This window comes from Centruroides vittatus, unplaced genomic scaffold (genome assembly GCF_030686945.1).
Source record: "Centruroides vittatus isolate TY-2023 unplaced genomic scaffold, ASM3068694v2 contig_965, whole genome shotgun sequence".
NCBI lineage: Eukaryota > Metazoa > Arthropoda > Arachnida > Scorpiones > Buthidae > Centruroides > Centruroides vittatus.
The window spans coordinates 1-26,656 of NW_027122641.1; the positions used below are offsets into that span (position 1 = coordinate 1).

The following is a 26,656-nucleotide window of genomic DNA, read 5'->3' on the forward strand; positions in this document are numbered from 1 at the left end:
AGAATACATTATCTGAAATTATTCTTTCAGTATGTAATGAATATTTTTATATAATAAAATTAAATTTTCTAGTGTTTGATTTTATATATTAATAGATAACTTTGCATAGAATGCTGACTTTGCATTTTATCCAAATTTTACATAATAACATTTATCCATACTTTGAGAAAAGCTTATTTTTCATATTAGGAAAAGAGACTAAATAAAGGAGAAATTTTTCAGAATAATTTTATTTCTCAATATTATACAAAAGATTGCATTACTTAACTCATTATGTTAATAATTTCAAGATAATATTTTATGGAATGGAAAATATAATTAAAACTCTAGAATAAACACTGCACATAGAACACTGTTAAATGTTTTATATTTTCATTAGAAAATAGTAGCTAAATTAAGAAAATTTCTGTATACTTCAAGTTTTCAAACTATCAAAAATTTGAAAACTTGAAATCTAGATCGGACTAGAGCCCTCTATAGGGCTCTAGGTAGGACGGAGTCGTACCTCCTTTTTCTCGGCGAACAGGTCGGTAAGACCCACCCCACTGTCAAGAATGGCTAAATTTTTATGATATCCCGACTCGTCGGGATTGGGTAATTAATTGTCAGGTCGAGTGGAGAAAGTGTGTGGGTTCGTCGATAAGTTTAAGGCGATATTCGAAATAACGGAACCATGATGAAAACAAACAACGGTTTATTCAGACGGATAAACAAATACAGAAAATCTAACGCGTCCAGTTCCTAACCGCGGGAGAGAGAGTTTACAAATTTAGGGGTCATACCTCTTCCTAGGGTATATCGGTTGTAATCGAAGTACTAATCGTCTCGGTTCTCCAGTCGTGGAGGTAAGCAGGAGGATCGGTCGGGGCGGCTCGTCGTCGGCGGGCTTCGGTGACTTAGGGTTTCGGCCCTCGATTCTCGGGACGGATCCTACGGGTCGGGCGCCTTATGCGGACCTTCAGCGACCCCGTTATCAGCCTTTTCCCCCCTTATATAGGCCTACTACAGGTCACGTTATCTTCGATCACCAATCGCGATAGTGGGTGAATCACCCACTATCGCGATTGGTGATCGAATCATCAGCGAATCGCTGATGATTCGATCTCCGTGACTCAGTTTGGATCCGGAGGGAAAGGAAGTGCGTTTCGACGGCGGAAGGCTGCACATCCTTAGAATTTCGACCGTTTCTCCAATTTCTCACGAGGGGATTTGAACAATAAAAAAAAAAAAAAAAAAATTTTGGGCCGGGTTAAACCCGGTCCTTACATTATGCTCATAATCTTTATTTGTAGTTTTACTTATTTTAAGCGGGTAAGCAGAATATTTTATGCATATGTTTACAGCCTTGCATTATTGCAAACTATTCTCAAGATGACTCTTTGTTTTGCATTGTTGTTTGCTTGCTTAACGCCAGAAAAATTTACTTTTGTTCATTTTTGACGTATAATCAAAGACTAGTGGATCCTATCAAACGCCTACTTCGGGTCTGCTCGCGACCTACTTCCTCTAGTCCAAGAATCTGTCACCAGATGCCACTTAGAGATCGCGAATAAGTTAAATCAATTATTATTAAAGTAAATTACTTTTAGAAACGAAATAATATTGTATTAATTTTTGAATAATTAAAGTATGATTGAACATGGTATTGAAAGGCTGTAAAAAATATCAAAATATTTTATGTAAAAAGCAGATTAAAATCGATGAAGTACTTACTAGCGCGACACCAAACACGGAATGAAGGAATCATTCTTGACGTCAATGTGACGTCGAGTTATTTGTGATGTCGGAGTTGTGTTGGATTTTATTCTTAACGGGATAGAATCGATGTTTAGGGCTGTTAACAACTCTTTACTGGATAAAAGTCAAAGAATCGGCCCAATGAGAGACAAAGAAGTAAAAAATGATCATTTGGCCAGAACTATGGCATCGAATGGAGACAACGATTTGTTTCATCAAGAACAGAGAAGGAACGATAGGGAGAAGATCAGGAAAAAATTAGCAGCTATGGATTCTGATAACGAAGACGTCAACATCTCGTACGAAACCAATGGCAAGAAAATGGCCGATGGAGTCAATTTACAGATCTGTTTTGTTAACGACACCTGTGATAAGGAAACAGAAACCACTAAAGTGTTCAGGAATTCACAAAATCTAAAACAGTATCCTGCCATGAGCCGATATGGAATACCCGTCGACACTCAAAACTTTAGTAATCTGTCCGGATGTCGCTCCGCTCAGTCGTATCCCTACTGGCAGAGGCCCTCGATCTTCTTCAATCGGCGCCTGAAGCTGTTAAAGAGCCAGATCGACAATAAAAAGGATAGGAAGACCTTAATGAAGGAAGATATTGTCCTCTATCATTCTAGGCTTCAGTCCGAAGTCAGGATAGCTCTGTCGCAGGCCAAAGATATGGCCCGAATGCAAATATTGGTCGAGAGACAGCAGAGAAGGATCTCGCCTCTCTCCAGCTTGGTCGGCTTCACTTTTCCGGAAGGTTGGTGCAAACTGGACGGAGAGATACTGAATAATATGAACCTTGCTCAGATTCAGGTCATCGTCAACGATCTTCATTCTCAGATAGAAAATCTGAACGACGAGTTAGTGAGACTTCTGTTGGAACGAGATGACCTGCACATGGAACAGGATTCTATGCTGGTCGACATAGAAGATCTGACTCAGCATTTGGGACTCAAAGGAACTAGAGAAAAATGATTATCTGCACACTAAAAATAATCTAACTCGAAAACTATTGTGTGTTCACCTTTGAAAATTTACTTAATATTTGCACAAATACTTTTGTTGTTATTGTTGTTTTTTGATATAAATAATGTGATTTATTGCAAGATATTTTAGATGAGTTATTTTTGATGCATTTAATTCTGCATTTGATAAGCATGAATATATATATAACTATATAACTCGTATACATTGACTTATAATAATTAGAAATTTATTTGCAATTTTTATCAGCCAACAGATTATTTATAAAACTTTGCTCAGATTAAGGGATCACTATATTAAAAAAAGTACATATATATATTGTGGATTATCTATTTAATGGCCAATGACTGTTGTATTTTAAATATTAAAAGAATTCTTCCAATTACTTAAAGAACAAATTAGGCTATATTTTAAATAGCCTGTTTACTTTCAATTTAGAGAATAGATGGTGGTAATTTATTTTTAAAAATTAAAAAAAATTATATATATATATATATATATTAATTTTTGTGAGTAGCAAAAGATTGTGAGTAGTATTTTCTTCGTATTAGATAAACTTTATTGTTTTAAGCCAAATTTAAATTTTATCTCAGAATTTCGAGCAAATGTACGGTGAGCTTCTATATCCACGTAACTGTGTGTTATTTAAAATAAATTAAAAATTGCTGTATCAAAGACATAGGTAAAGAAACGATCCTTAAAATTACGTTTTGTTTAATGTATATCTGGAAAATCTTTACCCGTCGTAATCCTTACGGAGCATGTTTTCTGATACGTCCGAATCTCGTTTCAATTGAAAATATCTGTCCAAAAAAAAGTCTAATCACCAATTAATGTATTTTAATGTTTAATGAGATGTATAAAAGTGCATTAAATATTTCATATTTAAAATTATGGTTGAATCTGTTTATATAAAATAGTGTTGTTTTGTTTATAAATGGTAAACAAGAAAATTAACATAAATCAATGCTAAGTGATTTATTTTAAATTAAAAATTATTCTATTATTATTTAATCATTGTATATCAAATGTTTTCTGTTTTATAAAATATCTGATGAAATAATAATCTCCAGTTACATTAATACAAATTTATGTAAATAAATGTGTATTAATGTATATGATTGAACTGTATAAGTTCTGTCTTCGTGAGAAGCTTCATTGTGAAATAAATAAACAGAAGATTAATACTTACAGGAAAACAACTTTAGAAGATTTTTGTGTGTGTTAATAATAATTTTAGAAATCTTTTAAGTAAAATTAATGCAAATATATTTCTTAGTCATCAGTGATCTTAATGGTATACTAATTTGTAGTTATTTAGGAATGGACTATTATTCAAGCATAACACTGCTCGTTAAGTATTGCATTATTATTATGTATGTTGAAATACTTTGTCCCTCATTCATTAATTTAAGACAAATACAATAAAATTTACATATTCAGATTCAAGTAAATATGGAAAATATATTAAAAGTCAGTTTATAACATTGTCAAATAAAATATTTATTTAATGCCGTCAAAGTATTTAACTACTCTGGAGGAGCTGAAAGTCATAATTCCTACAAAACTTTTACTATGAAATAATTTTTTTTTTTTTTATTAGAGATTGATAACTGTAAGAGGTATTTGATGAGTCTCCTGCATCTATGAAGAACAAATTGGAAGACCAACAAAAGTGGAAAGTACTGTACATGCTTAGGATATAGTTTGAATGTTTGCACACAATGTCACTTCAAAAGCAGTTGTAGAATTAGGAATTCCTTGTACCACTAAAGATCTGGAGTCCAGTCTTAACTACTTAAAATAATGCAGTTATGGTATCCAATTGAAAGAAGTCAACTCTTATAGTACACAAATGTCTTTTATTGTTATTTAGCTGTGGTTTATGGATAGAGTAATGAAACCCTTGGCTAATCTATATATATACTTAATATACAAGTATATGCTCATATATAAAACATTCCTTTGATATCAAAAATAAGTTGAATTAATAAATGTAATAAATGTCAGAATTTATTGTATGGTGTAAATTTGCTTGCTAAATTGTAAATTCAAATCCAAGGTGTAAAAACTCAAAAAATTAATTTTATAAAAAAAAACCCTGCTTTATATAAATTTGTCATAAACTCGTTTATAAAAAATACCTTTGGTAGTATAAAATTTAATATCATGCCAATATTTGATAATTTACACATTTTCTTATAAATACATTAAAGAAAAAAAATAATAATAAATAATATATATATATATTATAATATATACACACGGTAAAACCTGCCTAAATGGAAAAAATTCATAGGTACAATGATTTTCTGTTAAAAAAAACCTGCCAAACTGAAAAACTTATTTCGTACTGCATGGTTTACACAGATTTCAATGTGTGTTTGTGTATATATATAAAATATTTTTTAATAAAGGAAGAAAATGTCTTGCAAAAACATTTTTGTTAAAAATGTGTGTACACGTGTATGTGTATATGATTAATAAGTGTCTGATGTACCCAAGAGTATTTTGATCCCTGCCTGTGAGCACTAAGAGCTATCAAGCCCATTATGGGTTTTGGCTAGTTCCACAACAGGATAGCTGGATGGTGAGGGACAGAGCTCAACATATCCGGGACAGACAGCCCCTCAAAAAATTTCTAGAATTTTTGACTCCATCCTGATTCATTCCCAGGTCCCCCAGTGATGGGATGTCACTTTAACAAATCGGACATATGTACTCAAGACTTGTAAAGACCTTGTCCAAAGAATTTCATGACATTTACACTATATATATAACCTTTATTTCCCTGGAAAAACAGGTTGCATAACTGAGTATCATCCTATATCAATTTTTGATCTTAACACATCTTGACAATAAATAATAGTTCTTATAATGAATTATAATTTTTTTAATAAAAGTTTATAAATATTTGGTGGTTACAATTCACACACATCTACAAAATAATTTAATTGTGTGAAAAGTATATCCATGTAAATTAACAAAATATTTTTTTTTACTTATATGGCAAGTAATAGAGAAACATGCATAATCACAACATAATTTACATTGATTGAAAGTGCATGAGCTAATAAATATCAATCAAAAATAACGATTTTTTCAAAGGAAAAAGTAAGTTTGAAAAAATTTTCTATAATTTGCAATAACAATTATCTATCAGAATGAAAACTGAACCATCACAGTGACAAAGGTAATCATTTTCATTGTTTAATTAATGTGTGCACCGAAACATACTAATTAGACATTTGCTTTTTCATTGGGCTTCAATTTGAAAAAATTGTAGACCTATAAATTTACACTATTATCTGTCTATCGTTCCTTAATCTCAAGAATGGAGTTAGATGAAAGTTGAGACCAGATATGGTAAGCATAGGGGCAGGAGGCCCCGATTAACTATATACGAACTTCCAGTTTGCATTGGAAGTTACATTATTTCAATTCAAAAATTTTCCCCCGAAAGCAGTTAGATAAATGACTGGCACAACTTTGCTACGGGAAAAGTATGACACATTAATAAGTGGCAAGACACTACTAATTTGAGATGGAGAGCATATATTATAAATAAATTAAAAATTTCAGGCTGGCATTGTGACAATTTCACAATAAACAATTTTTCACTTGTAAGAACAATTGAAGTGGAAACTAAATCTTTCAAAACACAAATAGCTTTCATAACTTTTTTCCTTTGAGGAAATCTATTTTTGATTGATGTAAATTATGCATGTTTTACTCCATTACTTGCCATGTTAGTACCTTAACAGTACACTTGTTTCCAAAAATAAAATTATATATATATATAATTTTTTTTAATAAAAATGTTTTATAATCTGCAATAAAAACATTAAAACTATGATTACTTTTGATAATTACAAAAGTAATCATAGATAATTACAATTACAGCTTACTTTATATATTAAAAATTTATATTGAAATATTACATGTACGTGCAAGCAATAAAATTATCTTAATTTTAAGTAGTTTTATTAAATCATTGCAATGTCTTCACATTGGATCATTTTCCCAATTAAAATAATGTATCCTGATCAATGTGCACATGACTAACTTTATTATTAATAATATAGCTTTTTTTTAGACTTAAATGTGACTAGAGTTTGATTAAACTCAAAACTAGTTTACAAATTAGTGTATTTGTCTTTAAATACTTCAAATATTAATAGCTTTAATGATGATACATAGCACCTTTAACATTACTCTAATATTTTTGTAATTTAACTAACAGAGTGCGGCCTAGGATTTATTTCAGAACTTGGTTACAAATTTCTGCTCCTCGCATACCCCATACTCCCATGCCCATTTCATACCAGATTAACTGTAAAGTGTACAATTTTCATTAGTTTTAAAGATTACATACATGTTATAGCTATGTATTTTTCTGTATTAAGTAAAAATTACTCTTATCAACTCATTTTTCCTGAAATATAACAAGAGCTTGAACCCATATTATGCGTAAAAAGTATTATTAAAATATTAAGAATTTATATATAAAATTTTATGGACTAAATACCAGAAAATATATTATCTCGAAGATATATCAGTTTATTTTTATTATATTGATATAAAACTAAATAATTTATGTTTAAGGATAAAAGGAAAAAAATGGTTGAAACAGTCTTTTGGAAAAGATTTTATTTGCAGCAATTAATTCTATTCTTAATTTATACAACTGTAAAATAGGAAAGTTAGTTTATCATTCACATACTTAAAATGTATGTGCAAATGAGACTACACATTCCTGTAAGGTTAAAAATAAAATTAAATAAATCATACATTATTCCAGATTTAAAATTTCATTTTATATTTTAATAATAAGAGAAGATAAATTTTGACAACAAAGGTGATTTTTTTTCCTATTACAACTGTTAATTCACATTTGTGTTTTTTTTTTATTTATTTTTAACACCACTTTGCACACCATTTACTCTTAGTCTCCAAGAAGAAAGTATTGATTATTAATACTTGAATTTTTTTCAATGTAATAAATATATTTTTTTAAATTAACTGCCATCTTCTTGCAATATCAATTTAGTTATGCTGAATTAATTTATAAGTTATTTGTTTCAATTTATAATTTATATGTTTATCTTTCTTAGTGTTGACACCTGTAACCGTGATAAAATTTTTAACATCGGAATTCCACAAACTTTAAGTATTATGCAGATTTGGTAATTTTTTTTTGGATTTGTAAAACGTGGCTGGCAATCTGATTCTTGTCAATGCAACTGTGTTACAATTCAAACGTAGGACTTTTGTAATCCCTGGCTGGTGACACTGTGCATGTTTTCAGTATGTAGAAATTTTTTACACTTATGCTTAATATAAGACTTTTAGAAATAAATACACAAAAAATAAAGTCCCCCTGAACAAAGTCAAATATCTTGCAGGAGAATTATTTTAACTTATGAGTAATGGAACAAAACAAGTTGCACGATTACTGGTGCACATATCTACAACTAGGTACAAGCAAACGTCGCCATCCTTTCTTCTTTTATCACTTTGCGTAGAAAGATATATTGGAAGGGTTGACGTTCAAAAGAATAACACCACCATATTTAAAGTCTTTCATATAACAGTGGTTATACTCTGCAGTTCATTTCTTTTGCAGTCAATATTAATATTATGGAAATACATTAGTTTATGTCCATGTTGACATCTTCTTCACTAGAATGCGATGTTCCGTCATTGTCATCTGGACTAACTAAATCACTTCCAGGAGGCGCACCCAGAGCAGCTGGAATATTCCGGCGAGGTATCACATTTCGCTGTGTGTTATCGGAATCACGGCGCATGTAAAATAAGACGTAAGCTGCTTTCGACTAAAAAAGAAAATAAAAAGCTGCATTAGATAATTTAATTAAAACAAAAATGATTAACTTTTAATATTAAATTTAACAAATAATGCTTTCAATTTGATAAGATTACACATTTCTGAAATTGTTTTTTTTAAATGAAATTAATCAAAATTATTCATAAATCATTTTAAATAAACTAAACTTTGATTAAATTATTAAAAATATAATGAAAAATTTTATGGATAAAAAACTGTAAAACAGCTTAATTCTATATTTTATGAAGTGAATATAAAATTCCTTTTGTATTGAAAAATAAGAAGAAAATGAGAGTAGTTCAGGGTTACTTCATTAATTTCTATACTTGATGAAGAGTCCTAGCTATTTACATATATTTACATTATATAAATGCAATTATGTATATTTTTACTTGAATTCACAATTAAAAATGATTAAAATATTGTGTCCCAGCTCTCACGAACAATGTCCATAAAGAAAATTGTGCAAAAATTTACATAATAGTTCAAAATGAATTCAGTAAATGCAACTTGACTCAAATTTTATGTATAGTCAAAAATATCTTCTTCTTAGAAAAACCTTATCAATTCAATTTAAACAAACCTTGTAGTATAAAATCATATATAAATTAGGCATTTAAAAATAGAAAAGAATAGTAGAAATTGGAATATTACATCTAAAACACAAACCAATAACTTTCCTTTCAAGTAGATTTATTTCTCAAACAGGATATGACCTGGGAGTTGAGATTAACCTAAAAGATGCTGAGTTGATACATACTACCTATATAATACTACACTGTGACAATGCGTGAAGCGCCCCCTATGTTTCGGCACCATGGGACTGAAGGGTCAACATTGCGTTGGTAAAGATTGCAATGACTAATCACCAGGACTGACACCACTGTGTCTTCTAGGTACACACAGAAACCTAAGTGGTCACTAATTTCGATTTTTTCTGCACGAGTGGTCGCTTTGTAGGCATTTGGATCTGATACAAGGGATGGCACAGATTGAGGAAGTGCATCAAACACAATTCTAACAATAACAAATTTCGTTTATTAAGCTAGTTCTATAAAAAGGTTATTAAATTCACATTTAAACCTTAAAGCTTCTTCGTGAGATCTAAGTTGGAGAGATAGAGCTTACATGACATCGTGTGTTGTTATAAATACCTGAGGCTCTGCGTGCGGGTTTCAAGATGGCTGTGGAGGCTTGGAAATGTCTCTTTTGCCTTGGATGGTAGTAGTTAAAGTCTATTGGAGATAATAATCTGTATGTGCATTGAAGGTGTTCTAAGAGAAACACAGGATATTCTTGGAGGAACAAGTGACGACAATAAACCTTTCTGACTGGGCACTAAGTGATACACTCGTGGACTCTCGACAACCTTCTGTTCCTTGAGTTCTCCTTTTTATATTTCCAAGTCACATTGTCTTTTTTCACCAATAGTGAATTTTTAGTTTTAGTTCACAATGACACATTTTGAGTTCCCTGCGAAAGGAAACGACTCTGGGGAAAGAAATGCACTCATCCTCCAGTAATAAAAATGCTGCTTTTCATTTTTTTTCTGAGATTTAAATAAATGTATTTTCAAAGACGAAAGATGAATTTTCTTTCGAACATTGGAATATTACATCTAAAACACAAACCAATACCTTTCCTTTCCAGTAGATTTATTTCTCAAACAGGATATGACCTGGGAGTTGAGATTAACCTAAAAGATGCTGAGTTGATACATACTACCTATAATACTAAACAAATAAGGAATCTTTAAATCACTAAAGAGGGGTAACTGCTTAATAACAAAGAGGCAAAATCTCTCTCTTAAACTTGGAAGTTATTTTATGACACCTTTTAGATTTCTTCCATCCATCATAATTTCATCCCACACTTAAACATTATATAACAAATAAGATAACACATAATCTTTAAATTTATTTATTTTGTATATTTATATACAAATATTTATTCTTAAATAATTCCCTGTCCTGGGTGTGTTACATGATGGATTATTATTTGAATTAGACATATTCTATTGGTATGTGTTCCATTTTTGAATATGCACTAAAATGGACATTCTCTGATTTTAAATACACATGTTCTATTTCAGTACATTCAGTTTTGTTTTTGCATTATAACACACACTCTTCTACACTTTTGTATCCTAAAAAAGGCATATTAGAGGCTAAAAACAGCTGGAAAGAAAAGGTGTTGATTTGTGTTTTAGTAGTAGTGCAATATACAATAAGTAAAGATTGATTAAAGTACTATGAAAATGTAAAAATATAATTTGATTAAAACATTTTGCTTCAAGTCATGTCTTTCTTATTAAAGAATGAAAACAATGCAAAAATTTTTTATTTTCAAAATATGCAAAAATGGAAATACAATAGTTTTCAGCAGTGATCATTTATCTAAAGGAAGTGCACCCAGAGCAGGATTTGTTATAAGAAAATTAAGTTATTTACTTTGAAAACATTAATAATTATATTTTAATAATCATGAAAAATTTTTCAATTTCTAAAAGAAAATAAACTTGTATTATACAGAAATCTATTGTAAAAACAACAAAGTATGTTACAGTTAATCTATTTTACTAACTAACAAAAGACTTCCATCTAATTTCATAAACTTAATGTAGGAAGTTTTTTAAACAAAGAACAAGTAGTGAATGACTTAAAAAGACAATACTAAAATAAAATATCACCTAACATTTTCTAAGCCATAATTCAATGAGCAAAACAAAAGTTGGTAACTTATTGGAAAATTGTGCAATGGCAATTTTATAAAACTGGCAGTTGATGTGTCAATTTCCAAAATTATGCAATTTTTTGCCTATTTTGTGAAATGAGCAATTGCTTTCTGAATGAGATTTTTTAGTTAAACACAATTAACTTTTTTTCCTTCTCTCTGATTAATTTTACACTTTATAATAACCAATGATTTGTTAGCTGAGAAAATTGCAACTCAGAAAAAAGAAAAATTTTTTCCAATTTTTAAAAAGCATCAATAATTTTAACTAATTGGATGATGATGAGAATTCATTATTTATGAAAAGCTTTACCAAATTTTTCCTGAAACTATATAATAAAAAAAAAACAAAAATCCATTAATATGACAGGAAAACATACAATAGCATTGCATAAAATAGTAATTTTGTAATTATTCCATTACAATAGCTATAGGTATTCTTCTAAACAGGTCAAGTAATTCGAACAAGTTGTTCACTTATGTATTTATAAAGAAAAATTTATTATTTTATCAACAGAAAATAAAATATAAAAACTGTATAGTAAAAACCAGAATATCTAAAATTTGTAATTAAACTACAGTAAAATTATAAAATTTTCATCTACTGTTTTAATATAATTTAAAAACATTGCTTGTTTAAAGAAAAAAATACTACAATTATAGAATTAATGTTCAACTTAAAATTTGTTTTTCATACTAATCAAATACACAAAATAAAGAAGTAGGCTAGATATTTATCATTCATATTTGATGTGATTCAAAAAATTTCATTATTGTGGAATGAAATTGAAGGTCCAACCAAAGTGGTTTTAATAAAATTGTTGTTCTGACCAAATTATTTTATTTATTGCATCTGAAATAATACTTTTGTTCCTTACAATTATACCATTATTGTTATTATTTAAATTACAGTTGAAAAAATTATTTTCTAAACATTTAATTTCACTTAACATTCAAAATTATCAATGTGTTAAAATTCTGAATCAACAAATTAACTTCTTTTAAGTGAGCAACTATGACTGACTACACAAACACAAAAAAATTTCATTTCTCAACTGTAAAAATGAAAGTTTATTTTTATTCCATATCTTGAAAATTTAGCTAAGTATAATAATCTATAATAGTATTGGAAAGATTTTATGTAATAACTTATAAATCATTTATTTATTAAATAAATTCTTTAATAAATAAATTATTCCAATAAAAAAAGGTGTTTATGCTGCCTATTATTTGACATAATTTATTATTAATTTAAAAAAATTTTTCAGGAAACTTTTTAGCAATAAGATAATAATTGAAAAATATTTAATTTGATAGTTTTAAAAGCTTGTTTGAATGTTTCAAGAGTATGCAATTGTGACAGATGAATGAATGAAGGTGTTCAATCAAATTTTTTTGATTCTTTCACTGCCACCATTTTATCAAAAGATCTGTTGAAAATCATAAAAATTATTTCCCATAAACTTGCTTCCTCGTTGAGGATAATCCATCTAGTTAGTCGTATGTCACCTGGAACTTTTAGAAGTAATTCACGTATTGGACACCTGACCTTTAAAAGCGAGATCCTGACCTCATGGAAAAAACCCAAGAGGAAAAATAATAAGGGAGAATGATGAAAAATCCAGGCAGTCATCGTCTGGTCATCGTGAAACCAACCCTTGGAAAAACATCCCAGAACTTTTACCTATGCCCAAGTGCTACCTAGAAAACCATGTGCAGTGTTTTACACCGTGGACATTTTGTGGACTGTGTGTGTCTCGGTGGATTATAATTCATGGATACCATTTAAACCCCGCTAGACATCCAATCTCCTAACCAAGGTATTTATCAACTCGTGGGTCATTTGTAAACACACTCTTTCTCTCTCTCCCCCGTGTATTTAGAAATTTTGGTGAGACTGTTAGCTATGCATTGTCTGTATTCTCTGTTATTTTTATTAAATTTATCCTTGTTACTTAACCAGTATCCCGAGCGACTTACTTCCTCGTTTCTCCTTCCTCCACCTCCACCTCCCCAACGGATGTAACCGCTCGCGTGACGTAACAACTCTCCGTCGCAAATTCCAAGTCCTGAAAGACTCGGTGTTGTAACATCCTGACGAGGAGTCAAAGAGACTCCGACCCTCTGGTCACACAATATTTTTACAATAGAATAAATTTTTATGTTGATAAATTAATATAAAATAAAGGTTTTGTATTTTTGAATGTTACTCAATTACCTTAGTTACCTTTTATATCATTCTTTCATTAGCTTTTTAAAATTGTTAATGGAGGGTGAAAAATCGATAATTGATAAATTGATTATAAATTATACAAATTACAGTATGATATATACTCACTATGATGCTGAAAGGGAAGAAAGTATAAAATCATTATACTTTTTTCCCCACTAGAAATTATCAAAATTGCAGTTATTTTGAATCTGTATGTAGTCTTAGTCTGTGCTCTACACTTTAACATGTGTTTCCAATAGGTATTAGTTTAAACTTTTGCTTTTTTTGGTTTGTTTAAGATTACTTTCTGAAGTTGTGTAATATGCATTATATTTATTTTTAGTTATAGTAATGAAACTGGTTACTTTGGTACGGAGGGGCTATTGCTACATCTTAAGCAACCCTCTTGGATATGGTCTTGTTCTGCTAAACTAATTCTAAAATTTAGTAACTGTGTTGCAGTTTTAAGCAATACCAATTTCATGTAAATAAAAGTAACATGCAAACTGATGCATGAGAATAATATAATTACATTATTATTTAATGATTATCTGTAAAAAAGAGATTATATTGAACTTTAATTTGAAAATATATTATATTGCATGTTTAAATTTGCATTAAGAAATTTATTTAATTTCAATTATACACAGGAAATGAAATATTTGATTTATAGAAATTTTTATTTTATTTTCTTTCTCAACATTTAGAAAAGCAAATCTTCACATTTAGTTGTTATAATTTTTTGGGAGGATTTTTATTATTAACTAATATTCAAAAGATACAAAAATTGCTGATAATTATCATATATGGTTTCATAACAGATTTTATTCATCTCAGTTTAAATTATTAATAACAAAGTCAAAAAATTTAATACTTTTTTACACATTTAACATTTTGGTGCTGAAATAAACAATGGAAATGTTTTAAGATAATCATTATTTTTGAATTAGTAACTGCAATGAAAATCTGAAATATCTATTTCAGTTCTGCATTGCAGTAAGTATTAAGCAATACAATTTCGCACAGTTTACAATACAATTTCAATTTTTTTGTTTTTTTTAAAACACTACTCACTAATATTTTATTAACTCAAATAAACATCCACTAAACTAAACCTGATAATATAATACAAATACACCCCCTGCGTCTGCATGATAAGCGGGAATTGCGGGTTCGAGTCCCGCTTCAGGCCGATTCTTTTCTTCCAGTTTACTCTAAATTAATATCTAGAATTATATTTAATTACTGGTTGGTGCAAGAGATTGCACCACTAGTTGTAACCCGTTCTTAACGGTAGTAGGTGTGTATTTATTTCATTAACTGTTTTTAACAGAAACAATAAATCAGAATAAGTAATTTGCACCTTTCTCTATTAAAAAAAAAAACAGTTAAATTATTATCATCTGACCAAAATAAACAGATTTGGAAATTAAAATTTCAAAAATATGATCTTACTAAAAAATTTCATTAAGTTTTGGAAGATCATGTTCAAGGCATTGTGAATTTGTTCATTAAATTAAGATTCCTGTAATTAGACAGTCACCTATGTACCCATGAGTTACAAGAGCATCATTCTAATAAATTTTTAATAATTCTTTCTGTAAAAGTGTTTTTACTTTTAAATTTGTCATTTCAGTAGAATTTAATATTAATCACAATCTAAATATTTATGTGTAGCATGTTTTATACACACAAATCACACATACACAAATTAATATAATCTTAGTTAAATTTTTTAGAAATTAACAAAATTTTCAGTTTTCTCTTGCACAAGCAATGTAAATTAAAAATCTAAGTGTGAAACCCGTATTAGGCCTGTCCAGTGTTAAATTTTAATTATTTCGAAGCCCTCTCGGGAGATAACGATCGCGATCCACGATAACAATCAGGTTCGAAGGATGTACTATCTTCCGCCGTCAAACTCACTTCCCTCCTTCTCAGGATCCGACCTGAGTCACGGAACTCAAGTCATCATCCTCGATCGCGATTGGTGATCGGGGCGGAAGGGACTTAGAGTATAAATAGGGGGGAGATCTCTAAGAACGGGGAGCTGACGTCCGAAGAAGACGAACTGCCCGGCGACACCGTATCCGACTCGAAGGCCAAGTCGAGACGCCGAAGTCACCGCCGACAAGCCAATCCTGCCGCCCACCTGTCGCTCCGCCAGGAAAACGCCCGAGTCCGACAAACATCCTCGATCAAAATCGAGCACCGAGAGGTATGAATCCCCTAACAATTGTGAGCTCTCTCTCTCCCGCGATTAGGGACGGGATGCGTAGCGTTTCTGTAGTAGTTCCTATGTTCCAATAAACCATTATCTGTGTTGTCCTGTTATACGGATATTGCCTTCCTTTATCGACGACTCCACACACACTCCTCCACTCGACCTGACAAGTAACTGACCGATCCCGACAAGTCGGGATATCGCGCAAAATTAGCCATCCTTGACAGTGGGGCGGGTCTTGCCGACCTATTCGCCGAGAACAAGGAGGTCCGACTTCCGTCCTACCTCCCGGCGTTTCCCACATAAGCTGTATGATATTTATATGATGTTAAAGCACATTTATATATATAGTAAAATGATTTTAATTTTAAAAATCATATTAAATTGAAATCATATATGTATAAATGAATTTTTAATAATGTAACCAAAAGATATAAAAATTTATATCCATCTTATTAGAACTGATTTTTTTTTACACAATTATGTGAAAACTTAAAATAATTATAATTTTTAACTGTTTAATATTATCAACAATTTTTAAATTTTGTTTACAATTTTTTTTTTTATAATTTATGTTAAATGTTTATGTGAAGTTTGAAATGCATACTGAAAATATGGATGCAAACTGTAAATAAATAAAAAGTCAATAACCACTGGACTTGTCATTGTGTGTTTAATTTTCTCATTGTTTATATTGGTATAATTTATTAATAAAAACAATAAAAAAATTAAATTATGCATAGCCATTCATTATTGTTTAAAGATAATTGCTTAAATGACATAGTATATATTATAAAAAGTTTTTGCAGTCTTAGTACATTTTGGCAGAAGTAATGAATTATTTTAAATAAATTATAATCTACACATTTATGTAAGTAAAACCATATTCAATACTATCAAATTTCTTTCTTATAACATGCTAGAAAAAATAGTTCAGAAAATTAATGCATATAGCTCCATTAAAACTCAAAATTTATATCCAATAGAAGATACTATAATATGTATTACACTCTAAAACTTTAATTCAACTTGTGAAAAATATTTAATCTGTTATTGATTCAGTTTTATCATTTGTTATTGGGAGTAGCAAGTCTTTGGGCTTTAAATTATACAAGTAAATTTCCATTATGAGATTTTACATATGATTTCTTAAATATCAAACCAGAAATTTTAAATTGCTAATTTTGTAATCTTCCAAATAATAATGTCAATGAATTATAATTATGTTGGGTTTAGTGGGATATACTCAGTTGATACTGGTGGCTGTGTACTATGCCGGACCAGAGTCAAGGCATAGTAACCAAAGCAAAACTAAAATTAAATAAGTGTATCAGTGTCAGTGTCTGCATTCAGAAATTTCCTAACAATATAATCTGTATTTCTGTATTCAATACAGTGGCCTTTTGTAGTGTGATGTATGTATTTCTATTCAATTGTAATGTTTCCAGGCTTTTGTGTAGTGTGTGTGGTATCACACCTGTAGAGGAGAGAACAACAGGTATAATAAGCACCCTATCCATCCACAGATGCTTTATTTCCTGGGCAAGTTCTGTGTACTTGCTAATTTTTTCAGTGCATATGTTTTGTACATTGTGAGTGTTTGGAATGGATATGTCCGTAATGTCTGTGATTTTTCTGTGTTTGTCAATGAGTGTGATGTCTGATCTGTTGTGGTAAATTGTTTTTATCTGTGATTATGGCTCTGTTGTAGTATATTTTGTGCGTGTTGTTTTTCCAATACTGTCTGTGGAATGTATTTGTAGTATGGTGTGTGGATGTCTACTAATTTGTGTTTGTTTGCAAGCTCTTGATGCATTATATTTGCTACTTGATTATGTCTGTACCAAGAGCTTGCAACCAGAAGTGATGTGTTATATAATTTCTGGCATGATGTGACATTTTCTGCATGTGTCATTTGTGAGTGTTGTATCTCTGAGTATGTGTTTTCTGAAGTTTTCAGTACTTATGACCTGATTCTGTATGGCAATCATAAATACTTCTGTCTCTCCGAAAAGGTATTCCCGTGCTAACCAGCTGTTTGACGCAGTTTTGTCAACATTATTATTATTATTGTTATTGGAAAGACTAAATTGAAAGCAATTATATTTAAGTGAATAAATGAGCTAAGAATTACACATACAAAATCAATAAAATTTAAAAAAAAAACTTACCACTGTATTATCTTCAGTTGCTGAAGAGACAGTAGAATCATCAAAATAATACCAAAGGCCATCTTGTTTATTTTTTGCATAAGCAGTATCTAAATATTTATGAAAATTATTTTTAATAAATAATTCTAAACATTTATTTTTAAAAAATAGTCTAACATTAAAATGTCAAATAATGATTTAGAAGTATGAATATTTTAATTTTTATTAGTATTACTAATGAATAATTACTGAAATATTAGAAGTAATTTTAGTGAGTCAATAACTATCTGAAATGTGGCTATAACGTTTACTGAGACTACTGAAAGCTGCTCATATCACAAGACATGACCTGTCCTCATGCTTTGAAACAAGCTTCAACTTAATAGCTCATTCCTATTGTTAGTTTTGGTGATATTAACATGGCCATTTCACTATTTGATATCACAAGCCATTTGCTCTTTGTTTGCAACAAAGAAGAGCAAATGGCTAAGATCCAATTTTTGTCGACCAGGATCCAGGAGAAATTTGGCTTATTTGAGCGAAAATCAATTGAAGACTTTTAGTACAATGTTGAAGTAGTATACTACTGCAAAGCAGTTTATAAATGGATTGGCAAGCTCAAAAATAGTTATACAGGCATCAAGCATGAAAGAAGAATTGGATGCTCATCTATCTACTATTAGTGATCTCAAATTGTCTGTGATATGATTCTTCAGAAAAGGCATTCCTCTTGTAATTTCTCTGCATTTGCCACAAAAGCTTTTTAATTCAAAATAATTCTTAAAAAATTTAAAGACAAATTCGCCCAAAATAAGGATCACCATTTATTACTTTTGCGTTCTAGACTATACATTTCCGGCGACCGACCTTCCTTTCTAGGCTACTAACCAATCGACTAGTCCGATGGTTCTTTTTATTTTTTAAAAATAAAGAGAACCATTGGATGAAGAAATTACGAATTATGAGTATAAATATCGTACCAGGGGGAACCTGCTTAATCTACATTTTCCAGCGCTCATTTCTCTGTGGATAAAAGGCCGAAACACCCCCAAGAAGGTACAGATGGTAACAAGAAAGACGTTTGTATAACACCAGTTCCGATTTTAGAAAATCTTTGTGTTTTTAATTGGAAATTTTTGTGTTTTTTAATGACTTTTTTAACTTTTTGGCAGCTAGTAGCCTAGAAAGGAAGGTCGGTTGCCGGAAATGTATCGTCTAGAACGCAAAAGTAATAAATGGTGATCCCTATTTTGGGAGAATTTGTCTTTAAATTTTTTAAAAATAAAAAAAACCATCGAACGAAGAAATTACGAATCAAAATAATTCATTTACATAATATGCTTTACTTTTGTTTCTGAAGTTTTCAGTACTTATGACCTGATTCTGTATGGCAATCATAAATACTTCTGTCTCCCCGAAAAGGTATTCCCGTGCTAACCAGCTGTTTGACGCAGTTTTGTCAACATTATTATTATTATTGTTATTGGAAAGACTAAATTGAAAGCAATTATATTTAAGTGATGACACCATACCTAAGTAATGACACCATACAGAAATGCATATCAATAAGTTAAAACTAAACAGTTATACAAGAATATTTTGATGGCTCTCAAAAGTAATATATTTCACATACATTATAATTTTTTTAAGAATTTCACACATTCTTCATACATATTGCAATCTTTATCAATTTCTTTGGTGTTACATTCATAATATGGAAGCAGTTTCATAGCAATTGGTCGAATGGCCTAGGAATGTATAGCGAACAAACAAACATCCTCATATAATATGTATGTATGTATGTATGTATATATATACACACATACATTTTTATTAAATATTTAATATGTAAGTAATGTCATTTTATTACTGTAAATATTTAAAATACTTACAATGTCCTCCACCCATTCCACCGTAATGATTGGCTACTGCAATCAGATCATACACAGCAGGATTATGATGGGGATTAATGATATATTTTGCCATATTGAGACCACTGTAATAATAAATTATTATGAAAAATTTATTTAAACATTAAATTTTAATTTTAAAAGAACAAATCTTACCTAACAGGAAATTCTACAAGAGTATCAATTTTATCTCTCCAATAACGGTTATATGAGAAGCGTTTGAGATGAATTATTAATACCTGAGGCAATGACCACAAATCAAACTTTTTTGTAGCTTGTTGATGTTTTTTACATTCGGGGCAATACCATGGATCTTCAGCACCTAATTTTTCGGTTGTTGTAAATAATTCTAAGCATTCACTAAGTTGAATGACCTGCTTCTTTTGTGACCATCTTACATTTAATGATTCATGAATATCATGTTCCTATTAAATAAAAATAATGTGTTTGTATGAAATTAATCAATCATAATTAAGTTAAATTTATTTTTCATCCATTAGACATAACATAATAACTACTTCGATTTCTTTTATAAATGTATTATAAAAATCAGTTTATTTTAAAAGTAAGGAAATAATAATGATTAATGGATTTTATCCAGTCAATGACCTTTAGATCAATATATCAATACACAAAATTAGATTTGAGAAGTGAAGTCATTACAAATTCCAAAGGTGCAGAATATATCTGATTGCACAAGTGAGATTCAGGAGAAATTTGTGTTAGAAAAAAAATCATGGCAGTAACCACAAAAAGTGCAGTAGCATCTTGGTTAAGCCTATAGTCACTAATTGAAAAAACTAACCGAAATGTAGGAAAAGTGCAAGATTCTTGTGAAATTGAAATATTGTTTACTTTGTTTTTGATCAGTTCAGTTACTTGTTACCTCACTGCATAGTTAAATGCAGTAAGGTAACAAGTAACTGCTCATGGATTTGCATGATTTGCAGTATGGATGAGTTGGTCTCAGTTTGATTTTTATGAAAAACTGAAAGAGCACTTTAAAAAAAATGTGAAAAAAAAATCCATTTTTATTTCAAAACTCTTTGACACTATTTAATGGATGAAATTTCATATCAACTTGAATTAAAGTGAAATATTCAACTGTTCCCTCACACAGAAAATTGGCAAAGTAATAAACTGTCTTTACTATTTAGTTAAATAGAAGGTTTATCATTACTTTATAAACATTATTTTCCTTTATTTTTCATATTTTTTGTAGATTTTACTATAAAATAAAAAAACATTAATATCAAAATATATTTTAAAATATAAAAATATGGTCACATTTTCGAAAAAAAAAATTCAGTCCAAAAACTCTAAAAAGTTTATCTTTTTGCAAAAATTTGGTGTATTTCTTACATGATTTTTCAGAAAAAGCTACACACAATGTCATTGTAAATAAATTTTGCATTTTTAATGTCAAAATGTCCATTATTTCATGCTAAAAACAGATCATTCATGGCATTGGTGATGACTTCAATTTTACTTCTATTAATCAACATATTACATCAAATTTGTAATTGTTGAGTCTATCATGTGATGGTGACATGCTTAAATTAAAGCATTCTTCTAATTTAAAAAGTTTTAAATTTATCAATTTAGTGCTGTGTGGCAAATTATATTGTAGGCCTGTTTAATTAGTTGTATGATTTAATTTGAATTTTCTAAACTATATAGTAATAATTTTGTAGTATAACAGTCTCCTCCTCAAATTACTGAACAGAACTTTAACGCAACTTTTTTGAACATTTTTGGCCTTCACCAAGGCCTGCCTCAGGTTTTAAACTAAACTGGCTTCCAAACTGGAATGTTAGAACGATGATGTTCGAATATGTTTGAAAAATTGATTTTAAATTTTCGAATGTCAAATTCATACGGCTGATTGACTTTGCTCAAATCTTAGGTTAAAAAGGTTTTGTTTGTATTTAATTATATACAGTAGAGTCCCATACAAAGCACAAATAAAGCAAGGAACAACCCTCGAATTTTGTCAATCAGGGGTATACATTTTTTTTTTTTTTTTTCCAACTTATAGGCCAAGATTTAATAATCTTGGCCTATAAGTTTCACTTTCATAAATCGTGTGATAATGCAGGTTACGATAACACGATTTCCTATAATGCGTAATGAATTCCCCACGTTGTATGAGACTCTACCGTAGTATTAATCAGTTTGTAAATTGTTTTATTTTGTATGCAATGATTTTTGGGGAAATGTTGGATCCTGAAAATATTCTGCACTCCTGTACAATTCTATGAGAAACCAGTCAAAAACTAATCTATTGCTAACTTGGTTTATATAATCATTTTTATACATAACATTTATAAAAATAGAACAGTAATTTTTGATACTTTTAATTGTTAGGAAAAAAAACAACTAAAGTAATGATTAATACAGTGGTTAATACTACAAATGATAAATATGTTACTGGCAAAATTAAACAAACGAAAAAGATAAAATTTTATAATTTTGTGATAGTCTTACTTTTTGTATTACAGTTATAATACTTTCTCAAAATTTCAGATTTATTCATTCTAAAAAAAAGCAATATATTAAAATTCTTTGTATACTAGCTCAAATGAACAAAATTTGTTTTCAGGCCATCACTATTTTAGCTTTTCATATTATTCCTATTTTATACTATTTTAAAAAAACTATTATACTAAATTATAGAAATAAAAGTAAAATTAAATTTTTTTTTAATATTTTGCATAAAAATAAATCATGCAGCTAGAAAACCAGCATGTCTCAGAAGAAATAATACTTAAAATATTACATGTATCAATAATTTAAAATAAAAGGAAACTGAATAGTCAAAACAAAATTTTTTTTAACTTTCATGATTCAGAATTTTATCATGAGTCTTAAAGATAAGTTTCTATGTCTCGTGATCTACCTGATCTGATCAGACCAATAATCTGTTAAGATAATTTAAGAGAGAAAATAGAAATGTAAATGTAAATACAAGGGCAATCCAAAAAGTAAGTTATATTTTAAAATATAAAAAAACCCAAGTGAAAGGAAACATTTTTTATTATATACATTTGAAAGCAACACTCAAACTATTTTTCAACGTAGTAGCCATTCAAATTAAGGCACTTATCATAATGGTGCATCAGCTTATTAATTCTATCAAAATAGAATTTTGTCGCCAGAGACTTCAACCACACATTCATGTCTGCCTGCAGTTCCGTGTCATCATCAAAGTGCTGGGTTGTGACTCACAACCTCATACGTGTAAATAAATGGTAGTTGCTTGGTGGAAGATCTGGACTGTATGGCAGATGATCAAAGATCTTCCATCCAACAGCTGTCAAGTGTTGGATGGAAGTGGCTGTGTGTGGCGGATGTTGTCAGGAAAACAAAATCTGGGAACTCAATTTTCTCTGATGTTTGTTTGAATCACTCTTCTTAACTTTTTAGTTTCACAATATCTCTTAGAGTTTATTGTTGAACCATGTTCAAGGAAATCCACCAGAAGATTACCCTTCCTGTCCAAGAAAAACAGTTGTCATGATCTTTCTGACTGATGTTTGCAAACATTTACTGGGTTTAGTGGGAGAACTTGTATTCCCCGCTCCATAGACTGGTTTTTCGTCTCACAATTCACTTGTTTTATCCAAGTCTCATCCCCAGTTACGACACAATTGAGAAGTGAGTCACCATGTCTGTGATAGACTTCTAGAAATGTCAACAATGCTGCCATGCGCTGTTTTTTTTGTGGTCATCTGACAAGACTTTTGGTATTCTTCTGTCACAAAACTTATGGTAGCCTAGCTTGTACAACCTCATGCAACAAACTCTGAAATTTGTGGAAACTCAAACGAGAGCTCTGTAATTGCAAAGTGGCAGTTTTCACAAATCTTTCCATTGATTTTCGTCACCAGTTCATCAGTCAAAATGCTTAGTTGGCCACTCTGCTTTTCATTTTGGACATTAGTGCAGCCATTTTTAAATACACTGCACCACTGCCTCACTCTGCCTTCACTCATTATGTCATTTTTGTACACCTCAAAAAGTTGCCAATGAATTTCAATTGGTTTGTGGTTTTTTTTACCAACAACAACTTCACAACTCATGGAATTTTCAATTGCAGCACAAATTTTAAAAATTTACAGTGGACAAAGCAGAAGCAACACAAACCCCACACAAACACAGCTGAACGTATAATGAATGAGGGATTACTCTGACACCAAAACGGAGGCTCTAGCCCAACCCCATGCCTCTAGCGACCAAAATGTAAGTTACTTTCTGGATTGCCCACATATTTAGCAAAAATTTTAATTTAAAATTTTTTCTATCAAAAAATTACAATATAAACAATAAAATGAAATATCGTTTAATTTTAAAGAAATTTGTATATATTATAGAAATGTCGTAAACAAAAACTATTACAGTATTTTTATTATATATTTTTATTTTTTAGTTTCAATGGCAGAATCATTTTTTTATAATGAAAGTAACATCACAAAAGTATAGATCTCAATACATACCTTTGCTTCTTTTTCATCATAAAACTTCTCTTTAGCCTTAGGATGCCAATCAACAGCTATATATGTTTTATCTAAAAATAAAATGAATGAAAAAAAATATGCAAAAATTAATTAATTTCACAAATCTTTAATATATTAAATTTTATCATATAAAATTTAAATAACAAAAATGGGGACAATATGAATTCATTCACCTACATAAAATACTAAGTTATATTGTTATTCTGGGTGCCAACATGATTCTACCAATTTTGTTATACATATTATCAAAATTAGTCCAGTTATAATAGACTTCAAAAATATATAATTTTGAAGTTACATTACTAATTGAATTATGTTTAAACGTGTGAACTGCTTGCAAAACATGTAGATGGCGAAAAGGAACATAAATGTATGCACTGTAATGTAAATATACAAGTAAGGGATTCATTTTTAATGTACCATGGCCTAAACTAAACTATGACTTCCATTTAAATGTGTAATTAATAATTAAAATATAATTTTTACTACATTTCTATTCAATCACTGTGTGCCACTGAAAATCATCCAGTGTGCCATAGGTTGCCTACCCCTGCTATAAACTAATATTGTAAAATCTGCTTTGAAGCAGAGTTGACATTGCAGACAATAATGCTGAATCACAACAAGTCTAGCATAATGATATGGATGAATTATCAAAAACTATTTAAAATCAAAAAAATTTTTCATAGTAAATATGTTGAATTAAACATTCCATACAATTTATGAAAGGAAACATTTTTTTCTGAATGGATAGCTGCTAAACACATCTGTTTCAGAGGTACCTGATTTATAAACATGTAGCGTTAGGTATACAGTGTCAACTTAAAACAGATATCCAGAGGCATCTGGATACCTGTTTTAAGTTGATCTTTCCAAGCATTGGTCAGATTAGATTAAGTTACAGATTGCAGTGGATACAAATATACCTAATGTTTTGTCACCATAACATGCACCCATTCCACTACTATCTGCAACAAGAACAACATGTAGAGGATTCCAACACATCAATTGAGTAACAGGATTTAAATCTACAGCTTGATAAAACCATAATTAGTTCAGTATATTTTATAGATTGACAAGGTTATATTTTTCCCATACAGAGTATATAACCATCACAGTGTCCACCAGTGGATAGCGTGTGCTCTACAATGCAACAACATATACTCATTGCCATAAAAATTAGCACAGCAAGGAGTTCTATCGCTGCAAAATTTGGAATGCAGATAAGTCAAGCAGATATATAAATGATTAGAGTTATATTGTGATGGCTCATTGCATAAAGCCAGCAAAGAACATTAAAGTGTGCCCCCTTGGCCTATAAAAAAAGTGTACAAAGGCATCCTGTCTGTAGTTTAGTTGTTACAGAGGGTCGTTGTATCACTAGAGATGCCTTTATGTCGCAATCAAAGACCATATGAACAACTGAGTTTGAGAGGGAAAGGTTCATTGGGTTAAGAGAAGCCAGATGGTAATCTTGCTGAATAGCCCACCAACTAGGCCAGTGGTTCTTAACCTTCTTATACTCACGGCCCACCAAATATTTCATAACTTTTTGTGACCCCATTTTTTTTAATAATAATTTATATTTGTTAAATTATCTATAATAAATTGATTTTTTTATTATTGCTTTATTTCTTATATAATAAATGTAAATCATAACTTTATTATTTCATTATCTATTTAAATAACATTCAAACTTCACAATTAAACATGAAAACTCATTAATTTTTAACAAAAAATAAATTAAGAAACGTGTCAATAAATCGATTCAAAGTCCATGCTAAAACTAAACTAAAACTAAAACACCCACAACATGTAAAGATTTTGCATATCTTTTGCAAAAATATTTAAATTTTCAAAGCCTACTACTAAGCCTACTATTTTTCCTAATTATTTTTAAAAATTCCAAGCATTAATAGTTTCTTAGAATTGCTTTGGAATAAAAGAAGTAAATACTGTGGTGTAAGTAGCATATTTGCATTTATTTCTTCTGTACTAACAAAGTTGTATGTAGGAAGAAATAAAAATAAATAAATAAAACTAAAGAGGAAAACTTTATCTTTCTTATTTCATTTTTCAATACGATATTTGGTTATACATCGATTTTCTTTTTATTATATTCTGAAGAAAATTTTGCATAATTTGGCGGCCCCCTGGCAAACTTCTTATGGACTGCCAGGGGGCCGTGGCCCCCTGTTAAGAATCACTGAACTAGGCCATTCTGACAACACTGTGTGAAGGTGTTGGGACCAGTGGATGAGAGAGCATATGCATGAACAAGCACAGCCCAAGCTCAGGACACCCTTGGCAGACCACTCCTGGTCCTTCAACAAGAACACAC

General features: G+C 30.0%; 2 protein-coding genes across 3 annotated transcripts in view; one reads left to right on the forward strand and one right to left on the reverse strand.

The window, feature by feature from the left end:
- The first annotated feature begins 1,731 nt into the window (after positions 1-1,731).
- Positions 1,732-3,615, forward strand: LOC136985415 (schwannomin-interacting protein 1-like). The gene has a single exon (XM_067282690.1). The coding sequence runs from the start codon at positions 1,825-1,827 to the stop codon at positions 2,710-2,712; it is 888 nt and encodes a 295-aa protein (XP_067138791.1). The 5' UTR covers positions 1,732-1,824; the 3' UTR covers positions 2,713-3,615.
- A 3,730-nt stretch (positions 3,616-7,345) lies between these two features.
- LOC136985416 (ubiquitin carboxyl-terminal hydrolase 15-like) overlaps positions 7,346-26,656 on the reverse strand; it is a 95,303-nt gene continuing 75,992 nt past the window's right edge. For both annotated transcript variants that reach the window (XM_067282692.1, XM_067282691.1), the window contains 5 exons: positions 24,295-24,365; positions 19,955-20,223; positions 19,781-19,884; positions 17,910-17,998; positions 7,346-8,558 (listed from right to left, as the gene is read on the reverse strand). In XM_067282692.1, coding sequence (XP_067138793.1) covers positions 8,373-8,558; positions 17,910-17,998; positions 19,781-19,884; positions 19,955-20,223; positions 24,295-24,365 — 719 coding nt within the window. In that variant the 3' untranslated portion in view covers positions 7,346-8,372. The remainder of the gene's footprint in view (positions 8,559-17,909; positions 17,999-19,780; positions 19,885-19,954; positions 20,224-24,294; positions 24,366-26,656) is intronic.

Excerpts from the sequence above, each read along its gene's own strand:
- LOC136985415 (XM_067282690.1), top strand. The coding sequence starts at position 1,825 with ATGTTTAGGGCTGTTAACAACTCTTTACTGGATAAAAGTCAAAGAATC.